At 43.7% G+C, this 12,614-nt stretch overlaps 1 protein-coding gene across 4 annotated transcripts in view; it reads left to right on the top strand.

The window, feature by feature from the left end:
* The first annotated feature begins 1,018 nt into the window (after positions 1–1,018).
* RNLS (renalase, FAD dependent amine oxidase) overlaps positions 1,019–12,614 on the top strand; it is a 119,072-nt gene continuing 107,476 nt past the window's right edge. The window contains exons 1-4 of one of the 4 annotated variants that reach the window (XM_035138364.2): positions 1,019–1,183; positions 2,163–2,268; positions 5,907–6,049; positions 8,136–8,297. In XM_035138364.2, coding sequence (XP_034994255.2) covers positions 1,063–1,183; positions 2,163–2,268; positions 5,907–6,049; positions 8,136–8,297 — 532 coding nt within the window. In that variant the 5' untranslated portion in view covers positions 1,019–1,062. The remainder of the gene's footprint in view (positions 1,184–2,162; positions 2,269–5,906; positions 6,050–8,135; positions 8,298–12,614) is intronic. The other 3 variants (XM_035138362.2, XM_035138363.2, XM_035138366.2) reach the window with 3 other exon arrangements.

A 12,614-nucleotide genomic window follows, 5' to 3' on the forward strand; every position in this document is an offset into this window, starting at 1 on the left:
CCCTGCTCTGATTCGCCAGAAGCGGCTTTGTCATGCTGGCCACCTGACCCGGAAGCTGTCTGCGGACAAACGCCGGCTCCCTTGGCCAGTAAACCGAGATGAGCGCCGCAAACCCAGTCGACCGCGACTGGACCTAATGGTAAGGGGTACCTTTGCCTTTACCTTTACACCTAACATTGGCCACAATCCATATGTATTCTATTACTTTCTTGAGAAATACTAGCCTAATGTTTCAACGCACTTTCCCTCAAACCAGCTTCCATCCGATTTGAAAACGTAAGCTGTGGCTGAGCTGCCGTGTGCACTGCTGCAAACTGTGATTTGCTCATCTCAAAGCAAGGACCATGCTTAATGCATCTGAGCTGTGAACTTTCCTTGGAACATTTTAATGTATGTTATATTGAGTATTGTGAAATATTCTTAATATTGAGATGTGTCACATATGAAGATGTTTTTTAAATCACATGCATCTTTCATTACATTTCTTCGTTCCCTTTCCAGTCAGGCAAGGCTGTCCAGGACCCCCACCCATAAGGCAAGGAGAGGCAAGGTGACCTCAGGCGGCAGGATACACAGGGGCAGCAGATCCTAATGTTTTTATTCCCCTGCTTGTTCCCGATTTAGATCTTCACTCCCCTCTTCTTCCCCTGTGGGGAGACGGGGTACTCTTTTGTGGTTTACACCAGGTGCCAAAATGTCTTGGGCAGGCCCCGAGTCGGTAATTAAGTATGTAATTAGGTTCTGGTGCGCAATCCAACTGAACAGGGAGCGGGGTGTGTTTTTGCACAAAGCAGGGTTCCTATGCACGCTTCCTAACTTGGAGAAATTAAGTAAGGTCCTTTTCCTGCCTCCTCCACCGAGAAGGCCGGCTCTGAGGAAGCTCCGCGCTCGCAGTGGCACCAAGACCGGGGAACAAGCTATCCAACAGCGGCTGCCTTCGCGAGGAAGCGGCGCAATCTCCCTCTGCCGGCGCTCCGCAGCGAGTCGGCTCCGCCTCCCGGTTGCACAAGCAACCCAGGAAGAAGGGGAGGATCCCGCCCCCATCCGCCGGCCGGTCCCGCCATGGCGCGGGTTCTGATCGTGGGCGCGGGGCTGACGGGCAGCCTGTGCGCTGCGCTTTTGCGCAGGGAGCTGCCGCAGCGCCTCCTGCGCATCGTGCTGTGGGACAAGGCGCGTGGGGCAGGTGGGTCTCCCTCGTCTTCGGCCGTAGTAGATCCTGTCGGGTAAAAGAATTATAAAAAAACAACAACCGGGGAAGGCAGGCTGCGGGATCTGGGAAAGCTGGCAGGAGAGGTGCCCGGAATAAACGCACCCAAGCTCCGCTTCTCCTTGCATGTTTACAGAGGCAAGTCCCATTGTGTTCCTTGGGACTTGCAGGTAATTTTGCGCCAGGGTCTGTGGCCGCCCTGCAGCGCCGTCCTAAACTAAAAAAAAAAAGTTGAGTGAGTCCCGCGGTAGATGCGTTTATTGCGTTACGCATAGCGCACGGCTTTAGAATACGTCCTCCCATGCAAGGCTTATTCCAAGGCAGCGTGCATTATACTCAAGCGTGGAGTAAGATAGATCGGGATCTAATAGATCTCAGGCTGATTTGCCAGGGGAGCGTCAAGGATTTCTGACTCACCGTTGTTTAATAAAATGACGCACGCGCTTTCCAAATTAGACCGCAGAAAACTCGAGTTAACCCGGACTCGATTTTTGTTTGGAAGAGCTGTTGTGTTTTAACACTCTACATCGCTTGGGTACAGTATATTTATAGGTTTGTAGAGAGTCTATCAATCAATCAACCAACCAACCAACGAATGCGTGTCCTTTGCACCTAGCAGCAGCTAGTGGATTTGGGGTGGAGGGAAAACACACAGCCCTGAAGTCTGTTCTCCCCCGATATGCACGGTGAAAATTCCCCTTCCGGACGAAGCTGGGGTTGTTGGGTCTTTATAACTTGGAACCGGGTTCCTAAGCAGACAGCTTTAGGCAGCAACCCTATAGATACACTTATCTGGGTTTGAGCTCTTAATTAAGCGCTAGGCAACAAACCATGCCCCTGCTGCTTCCCAGTTACTAGGCGCCACTGGCTTATTTTGCCCCACGGAGGAAGCTGATTGGATACGCGCGGCTGTGCTTTAAAAAACTTCCTTGTCTCCACGCACGTGATTTTTAAGGGGGAAGAATGGCTACAAGCCGCAGCACTCAGGATCCGAAATGCACGGCAGATCTAGGAGCCCAGTACGTCACTCGGATGCCCGAATATGCCAAAAAGCATCAAGGGTGAGCGGGGGAAATGAATGACAACGGGTTGGGTTTCTCTTTTTTGGGGGTGGGGGGTTCCTATGTCAAGGGTGAGCCCTGCCAATACTGTTATAGCAACGCGTGGTTATTGATTACATTGCAATCTACTGCTGAGCACCAATGAATGAAATATTAAAGGGAATTTGGTAGAGTGACTTTTAAGAAGGAAAGAGCCACAGCTAATGAAAGGACCTCAATTTTGCTAATTAGATCTTACTGAAACTCTTGAGAGAGAATCTGTTTGCATTTTCTCTGTTCATGCTCAGCTTTTTACTGTTTAACTTTTTGCTTTTTTAAAAAATAAGAGGTTGCTTTAATTTTGTACACACTTGTAAGCTACAGTTGTATTCCATCATTTGTGAAGCATTGGTGTCTGTATGACTGTTGGGGCATCCTAAGTGACTCATGGCACAAATCTTGCACATTCTTCGTATATGAAAGAGCAATTGCAAATCTTTGTTAACATAAGGATACTTTGAAAGTTGAGATTTTTTTCCATCAAGTTTAGCCTTCTGTTTCACAGAGCAGGTAGTGTAAGGTTGCCAAGTTCTCAACCAGCTAATGCACCTATGCCTTTAGTGTGAGTAGCAGACAGTTTTAGCTAGCAGCCCTACCTATCTCCATTCTGTAAAAAGCTTCACCTGTTCATTTCTTGACATCAAAAACCTGTGGAAGGTTTGAGTTTGGCAGCCTACTTTTGCCTGATCAATTGGTATGTCTGCATTGATCCAGTGCCTATGGAAGCTCAGAAGTAGAGTTTATTGGAAGAGGGCTGTTCTTACGACTGAATACGGGCTTGAAGCAGTCCTCGGCAAATTGTCCTCCATGCATCCGGTAGGCTTACCTCGTGACGCTGCTCTTCCAATCAGTGCCTGTTGGCGACCATTTTACTGGCCTCGAACAGTACTATATCAAGTGCTTCAAGGTATTGTGGGAAAACTTAAAATGGTGGCTCGAAGCAACCCGGCACATGGCAAGGGAGGCCCTAGACAGATATTTCCCTTCACATACGGCACAACCCTGATCTAAATCACTTGCTTGTTAAAAAGAAAGTTCCATTTGTAGCTTTGAACATGGACCTCTGATGTAATTGACAGGTTGGGGCCCAATTTGTTCTTTTCCTCTGTACGTGGTGGGTAGTAGCTGCTGCCAGGCATGTAGCCAAGGAACCACATCTCATGCGAGTGAACTCTTCAAGTTCACAAAACCATACTATTATAAAAAAAACAAGCATTCAAAATCATAGATCAGCTAACAGTTACAGAAATGTGCATTCCTAGTTGCCTGCATAAACCTGACAGAATACGAAAGTTTTCAGCATGTTTTTTGAAGTTGAAAGAGAAGGCACCTCCTGAGTCTCTATCGGCAGAGTAATTACACAGGACTATTTTGTGGAAACATGGGTAGGTGGCATGGCAGGTACCATGCATTATTTCCTTTCCATGTTCTCCCATGTCACGTTGTTTATCCTTGTGTTTTCCTTCGGACACAGAAGTGTGGTAAGAACGTGGGTAGCTTCAACAAGAATTTGAGTAGCTTCAATTCTTGGTAAGCTTGATAGGTGTGATGATAAATGTGTGATGATGAGCAACTGTGTAGTCCAGTGTTTCTCAACCAGTGTGCCTCCAGATGTTTTGGGACTACAACTCCCATAATTCCTGACCACTGGTCTTGCTAGCTAGGGATGATGGGAGTTGTAGTCCCAAAACATCTGGAGGCACACTGGTTGAGAAACACTGGTGTAGTCATCTTTCCCTGGGAAGAGAGAGGGAATTGGGCACCTTCATACCTGCTTCCAGCTGTAGATTGCTGCTTTATCTTGGGGGGGGGCAGGAGGGCTTGCTTCTCCCAACCAGAACATTAGGCAAGGGTGGGAAAATGTGGCCTGGACTCCCAACTCCCATCATTCCTGACCATTGGCCATACTGCCTGATGTAAACCGAGGTCCAACAACATCTGGAGGGCACAGACTGCCCACCACTGATGCATTGGGTGACCTGTGCAGCCCCATACACCTGCTGCTTCCTTCCCGTGGAACGTAGGGATATGTTATTTGAACTGGGCTGAAAAAGAGTCTGTGCTAGAATGAAATAAATTAAATCCAGATCCCTTCACCAAGGAAAGCCAGATTTTGTGACTTGTGTAATCAGGACAATTTTTATTTATTATTTACTTACTCAGTGGGTTATTTTAAAAAAATCTCTCCCAGGGTACAATTGCTCTCCCAAGGCTGTGCTCAAGATTTTATAATAGAATAACAATAGGAGTGCCCAATAATGTAGTCATCCAAATTAATTCCACATTGCATTCCCTTTAAACTGGGTGTGTAGCAATTAATTCATCACAGAAGAGAATAAAGGCCTGACTAAAATAAACATATTTTGCAGCTTGCTTATTTGTTTTTTCTTAATTTACGTCATTTCTACTGCAGATTCAGATATTTTGCATCATTTGTCCTGGTTTTACTAGTTGCAGGAGGACACTGGCACTAACAGACCTTTGCCTTCTGAGGTTTCAGCAGGCAGCATTCATGCACTTTCAGGCCTTTTTCAGGAAGCTGATCCATGCCTGCATTCTGTGCATATCCAGAGGGCCAAATGTTCCTCAGGCCTGATGTATTGTCAAGCATTGGGAGTGGCCAAAGTGCCCTAGTACCAAACATTCTTGAAGTCCCAGCATCCTTGACCACTGGCAATACTGACTGGGGTTGGTAGTTGGGGTTTTACATTTACTGTTGAAGAAAATAGTTACAGGTAGGTAGCCGTGTTGGTCTCTAAGGTGCTACTGAAAGGATTTTTTTTTTGTTGAAGAAAATATTCCTCTGAATGCTAGTTGCTTGGAATCACAAATGGGGAGAGTGCTGTTATTCCCAACCTATGGGAACCTATGGTTGACAACTGTCTTACATTCTTACATAGCATCTTGAGAGCAGCAGGTTAGATCAGGCATCCCCAAACTTCGGCCCTCCAGATGTTTTGGACTACAATCCCCATCATCCCTGACCACTGGTCTTGTTAGCTAGGGATCATGGGAGTTGTAGGCCAAAACATCTGGAGGGCCGCAGTTTGGGGATGCCTGGGTTAGATTCATACACACAAATAAGCACACATAAACTGGTCAATCAGATCTTAAAATTAGGGTAGGGCTGTGAAATCCGTTCTTGATCATTTATCTTAAGTAGCAATAGCTTTCTGGTGAATGCGAAGGCCATTGCTGCGCACGTGGATATTCTTCCTTTTGATTTTAATGGTTGTGAATGTGATCACTCAACTTCAAGTTGGGTATTTAAAACAGAAGCATCCTTTTGGGGACATACCTGTTTCTCATATTTTAAGACATACCCATAAAATAAGCCATAGCAGGATTTTTAAGCATTCAAGGAATATAAGCCATACCCCGAAAATAAGACATAGTGATAGGCACAGCAGCAATGCCGGCCGCGGCAGGAGGAGGAGGAAAAAAATAAGACATCCCTTGAAAATAAGCCATAGTGTGTTTTTTTGAGGAAAAAATAAATATAAGACGTGTCTTATAATATGAGAAACACGGTAGCTAATACAGTAACTATAGGCAATTTGACATTGATGTGTTTATGCTTTTGTTTTGCTTGTTTTCAGCTTTTATGAAGATCTGCTGACTCACGGAGTGCTGCGGCCATTGACTGCCCCTGTAGAAGGAATGCAGATGAAGGAAGGGGCGGAGAATTTTGTAACACCAGAGGGAATTTCATCAATTGTGAAGCACTATTTAAAGGAGTCAGGTAAAGACCTTGAAACAATGATCCTAAATATATTATTGTGGAAGCATGCCCCACATTTAAAAGTGAATCTTTCAGTGCAATCCTACATGTTTAATCGGAAGTAAGCTCCATTGAGAACAGTGCAGTTTGCTTTCTGGCCAGTGTGTACAGAATTGCATTCTTGGTGTGTTTATAAAATCACATTTGACAGGTGACATCTTATTGTGGATAAACCCTAGTCTATTTTTATTTCTTACTATAAATTCATGCTTCTCTTTCCACACACACACACACACACACTAATGAATGGTGGATCAGAAACAGAGCTACTGGATTTGGCCTGTCTCTGCGTTATTTTACATAATTTAGTTAAAACATTTATCTCTCTCTGCATCCTGTGCTCGATTCAGCAAATTATTTTGTGCATGGTGGCAAAGCAGTTTCTGGCCTTTTTCATTTGGGCTTCCAACTTGGTTATGATGATAAAATGGCTCCGGAGAAGCTGGTAGGTTCTTCCACTCATAATTAAAACTGCAGCATCCACTGTTAATAAAAGCAAATTGCAGACAAGTAAAACATCTGCTGCAGCAGTTAAATATCCAGCCAAGGTGATCTCATCTCCCCATTGCCGTTTGCATAAGGTCTTGCAGTCCATTCTAAAAGCCATCGGGGATGTGCTAATTTGCCTTCCTGACTACCACTCCAAGCAGGTGAGCAAGATCTGGCTGGCTCTCTTAACCAAACAGGTGTCAGTTATGAATGCCAGATTTGTTTCTTTGAGGATGGCTGCTTTCCTTATCACAGGCCTGAGATTAACTAATGAAGACCAAATAAAAAGATGTTGAACCTCTTCAAGTTGGGTTCCATCTGGCTGGAAGAAACAGAGCCCCAAATTCTTTCCATTCTCTTACATACATACCTACCCTACTCTCCCTTGCTTGTTTCAGTGTCCCAGACTTGCACTTTGACTCTCATAGTCTACCCTCTGAGTACAGTAGTTCATTTCAGAGGAGAAAACCAGAAAGTTAATATATCACTAGCATTAACTGGTGTGGCAGGCCAGACAGAAGGACAAGCTAGCAAGTGAGGTCTAGCCAGGAAGGTGCTGGGAGAGAAATGAATATTTGCAGATTTGTTTTTCTTTCTGTCTCTTCACGGAGCAGAGAGGATTTGTGATTTAAGGTGGGATTAAAGCCAAGAACCTATGTCATATTTAGCTGGCTTATTCTCAGCTGCTAGAGGAAAACCATGTGAAAATAAGGTCCATTAGTTGCAGTGGAGTTGCTTCAATGTGACAAAAAGAAAGAAAGATACAAACTAATCAATACAATTTAAAAACAACAGTTATAAATGAAAGAGAATAATGAACAGCTACATAAAATACCACCTAAAACTAAAAAACCTTAGAAAATGTAAAGGTCTTTGTCACTGAAAAGGCATTTCCAACATATGTGTCTACTCAGAGGTAAGCCTTGTTGGGTTCAATAGCTCTTAATCACAGGGAAGTGTGTAAAATATTTCAGGCACTGTCCCGTATTCAAGCCCTGTTGAACAGGACTTGCCTCTCAGTAGATATGCACAGGAAGGCGCTGGGATAATTCCCAAAGTGAGTTTCCACAATGGAGAACCTTCCCCTCGCCACTGTCACAGCCCACCTCATCCAAGATGGCAGAAAAACCCAGAGGAGGGCCTCCCTGGGGTGGCCATTGCCGACCTGGTGCTGTCCAGATGTTTTAGACTACAACTCCTGTCAGCTGCAACAAGCACGGCTGTGCCAACTGGGACTGGTGGAAGTTGTTGTCCAAAACATCTGGAGCGCACATATTTGGGAAAGGCTGCTCTGATCTAGTGCACAAACAGGTTTATGTGGAACTTGAGACAGACCAGGCGCCAATGCAGATGGGAAAGAAGTGGAGTCGCATGTTCTGCCTAACTGTGTCCGGTCAAAACCTGCGCAGCTGTGTTCTTCAGAGGATGAAGTTGCTGGACAGCCTTCAAAGGCATCTGTGAGTAAAGTGTGTAGCACCAGCCTTGATGTGACTAAAGCACAGGTGATGTTTGTCCGTTAATTGGTTCAGATATCTGTTAGGTTCTCTTTCTTTCGAAGCAGGTGCTGATATCTTCTATAACCACCACGTTACACAAATCTGCCTCAGAGATGAGAAGTGGGAGGTCTCCATCAATACAGGCTCCTCAGACCAGTTTGACATAGTTATTCTCACAATGCCTGTCCCACAGATTCTTCAGCTTCAGGGAGACATTGTGAACTGTAAGGCTCCTCGTTTAGTTTTGTTTTACATACTTGTTTGTTTGTTTGTTTGCTTGCTTGCTAATATTTATATCGTTCGCTTCTCACAAGGAGCTCAAAGAAGTATACGTGGTTCTCTCCCCTCCCTCCCGTTTTATCCTCAAAAAACAACCCTGCAAGGTAGGTAGGGCTGAGAGAGATTGTCATGGCTGACAGGATTTGCAGCCAGGGCTTCCATGCTGGCTGGCTGTCAGTTCATACTGGCATTGTGAAGACCCCAATGTTCTCTAATTAATGTAATTTATATGTGTTTTTATGTAGTGTAATAGATATGGAAATGTATATCTGAACTTTGTGGACATATTGGAGACATCCCTCTGCCCCAGCCATTTGATGTTAGGCATGTGGCAATTGGAGAGATGAAATGCCGTGATTGAAAAGGGAATCTATCCCTAGGGAGGCTCAGCTAGTACCGTCTTTGATGCCATTTCTGCACCGGGCAAAGATCTTTGTATTTGTTATGCATTCTGGCAAGTGCTGTACGTAAGCTCATGTGGGTCAGGTTTTGTCTGTTCTCCCGATGTGTTTCGTTCTGATGCAGATTCCATCTTGGAATGGTTATGTATTTCAGTTGTCTTTATTGCAAGCCATCCAGAGAGGTTCGCTGGTTTTGTTTTTTAAGTGTGGCATATAAATCCGTAATTACTTTGTCCATTACATCTAGGACAACTGAAGGCATAATTGTCATTAAGGTGCCTGGGCTGTGCTACTTTAGACTACAGGTACGGAAACAGATATCTCAGGTGATGCATAGATAGATAGATAGATAGATAGATAGATTAGATAGATAAACAAAACATCCCAGCCCATAGAAAGCTACGTATAGGAGTTACTAAGCATTCTCACCTAGTTCTAGCCACAGTTGCAGGGGAAATTGTAAGGTTTTTCCTTTAAAAAATAATAATCAAAAAATCAGAATTTCAACATGTCCAGTAGAAAGATTCTTGGACCTGTTTGCTTGTGCTTTGGAAGTTTGAATACTCTCTAGGTCTAGAGGGATGCTGGGCATGCAAATTCCACCCACTTTTCAAAATGAAAACAAATATAGATTATTGTTTATTTCCCAACAGCAAATTGAGGGGTGGAGGATGAAACCTCCCCACCACCAAAGAGACTTTGCCTTGGACCCTAATACTGAGTTAAACAGCCTTCAAAACCCTTCAGATTGAGGCATGCTGTTTTCTGAAGCTCTGAATGGGGTCTGGACCTAATCTTGGGGGCAGTGCATAATTTGGTTTATCTTATCCGTTTACCAGGTCTCATAACAAAGGAAATGATAGTATAATAACTGGAAATACTGAGAGATGTGTAGTGATTTCTGCGGGTTGCTTCTGTCACTTAGAATTGTGGCATTTCCATGTTACTCATCTATGTTAATTTTATTTTTGTTTCTCCTTGTTGCTTTAATGCCCTTTCTCTTGTGGATGTGATGCTGCAATTGAAGACTATTTCACAGGACACGGAATCTTGAGCAGGCTGCAGCCTAATATTTATCCTGATCAGTTTGAACACATTCAAATGGGTAGACTCCTTTAATGGGAAGACAAAAGCTCCTCCCTCATTTATAAGTTTAAGCTTATTTTTACTTGACATTTACCTTTAGCAATTTCACCCTACATGTGAAAATATTTTAATTATTAAGATGGTTTTTCTCTCTCAAAATGAGTCGGTAATTTAAAAACAAAAATTGGTGTCAGTCCATGGCTATTGCCACTTTCCACTGAATTTGGGGGGGGGGGCGGTTCCGGAAACACAAGTTCCCAAACATTCAGTTTCAGAATGCAAAAAGGCTGCAAGTAAAACTTAAAAACCAGGAGCAGCATGAGTTTATCAAATTGAATCCCCACTGTGACACTTAACTGTCAGAGTTAAGCTTCCAAAGAAACAATATTTTGACATGTTTCAAGTCTAGCACTTCCTTGCATTGGGTTTATCGGGTGGGAGAAATGTTTGGCACTTGAAGGGTTACCATTTAATGAACCTGGAAGTGTTTCCCATGTTGCACTGGGAACCAGTCTTGCAGGGGATGAGGCAATCCTGTTCTAAGATGCAGTATTTTAAAGAGGCAGTGGGTGGCAGCATTTTAATGGCCTTTGAAATGGCTAAATCAAAATGCCTTTAAAAATCGAAGGTAGGTTCGGTTTAGCTGTGAATAAACGCCAGCTATTATTTCAAGCTCAACTTCAGCCTCTAAATCAATGTTTTCTGCAATTAAAACGTTTCTGCTGACTTCATAAGGTTTTTTAAAAAAATATTGAAGGGGGGAAATGTAATAAATAATAGGAAGTTCCTCATCCACATGTGTAAGTGAGATTTTAAATATCCATCACATTAACAGTGCAGTCATAAACATGGATGCTTGGAAGGAACAGCCCCTGAGTTCAATGGGATTTACTCCCAGGTAAGTGTGTAAAGCAAGGGTAGCCAATGTGATGCTCCCCAGATGTTGTTAGACTGCAACTCCCACCAGCCCAAGCCAAATTGATAAAATGACAGGGATGATCAGGCTAGCAACACTGCGTATAGGATTGCACCCTCGGCCGCCACACATGATGGAGCGTGTCCAGATTGCCCTTGATGACTTACAGCTCCAGCACAGCATCAAGGTTGAGGGGATGCCTGGTGACTAAAATATGAAAGCTTCATCTGTGGTGTTATCCTTAGCAGCTCATTCCCACATGCAGGTCACCACTTAACATGCTTACGACTGCAAAATTGTGTGTAAACAAGTGCTAAGAGGGCTTTTTACAGATTGTCAGGTGGATTTCAGGAGAGCGGGAATTATTTTCAATTTCAATTAGACCCCCCACCCCAGCATTCCCCTGTAGTAACATAAAGGCTTTCCTGAACTGGGAATGCAAGGGTGTCCCAAGAGACAGGTAATCACAAGGTGGGTCCATTCCTTAATTTTAGGGTTGGAGCATTCATTGGACTCCATGGGCAGTCCCTAAATTTAAGCTCGCATCCTTGCATAGCTCCTCTTTCCCCCAAGTTTCCCATTGAAATAACCTTCTTTTTTTAGCCCTCTGTATCTTTTGGGTTTTTTTGGTTGGCATATTCTGTTGAACTTCAATAAGAGGCAAAGCAATAAAGGTTTGTCATCAATTATTATTATTATTATTAGCAATAGTAGTATTATACTGCCCTATACCCGCAGGTCTCAGGGGGGTTCACAGGATAAAATCACAATATAAAAACACAGAATACACAATCAAAATAACAACAACAACCACCCAATAACACCCCCAGAAAAAAACCACCACATTTTAAAAGGGCATTGAATGTCAGTCAACCAAAGGCCTAGTTAAAGAAGATCATTTTTACCTGGTGCCTATAGGTGTGTAATGAAGGCGTTAGGCGAACTTCTCTGGGGAGAGCATTCCCCAACAGGGAGCCACTGCAGAACAGGCCCGTTCTTGTGTTGCCACCCTCCAGACCTCTCGAGGAGGAGGTACATGAAGAAGGGCTTCAGAAGATGATCTCAGGGTCTGGGCATGTTCATATGGAAGGAGGCGGTCCTTAAGTTATTGTGGTCCTGAGTTGTTTAAATATACTTTTATTCAGAGTAGACTTATTGAAATTAACAGACCAAAGTTAATTATAGCCATTCATTTCAATGGGTCCTCTCTGACAACTCAAAGCCTTTTGTATACTGCCAGATGTCTGTGTTATACTGACAGTGAGTGAGCGAATGAATAAATGCCTTTGTGTCTTCGTTCCATAAAACTCTACCTTTCCATTTTCAAGGCTTCCTCCCTCTTTTTTCACCATTTCCTCCTCTTCCATCCAAATCCGTGTCAAATATTCCAAGTTCTGTATGTCTGCCAACGCAATTTGTTTTGGAAACAGGAGACCTACCTCATGCCTTATTTGAACAATGTTATTTGGACTGGAGAATTTGGGATGCTAAAGCAAAAAAAAAATCCAGATCTCTCCTTGGTGAAGTTTCCATTGCTTGCTCGCTTTGCATTAATGAAAATGCCAGTGGGCATGATAATTCACATTTGTTCTCTGATGCCTTTTAGAGCAATTCCCCATGGCTTTGTTCCATACCGTTACACAACACAATTGTTCCATAGCACAGTCAGTTACTTGTAGAATCTTCAGTCAATTATTTTCCCTTTCCATTTTAATGTATGGTTGAGGGTGAAGTGGAGCAGTCAAGCTGTCGTCTTCACTGAGGAAAAGGGCAGAGGCTGAGGCTGGCTAATCAAGAGGAATAAGCAAGTATCTTCTGTTTCACTCTGCAGCTTGCAGTTGTCCCAGCCGGCTAAGGAT

Source organism: Zootoca vivipara, chromosome 5, assembly GCF_963506605.1.
Source record: "Zootoca vivipara chromosome 5, rZooViv1.1, whole genome shotgun sequence".
NCBI lineage: Eukaryota > Metazoa > Chordata > Lepidosauria > Squamata > Lacertidae > Zootoca > Zootoca vivipara.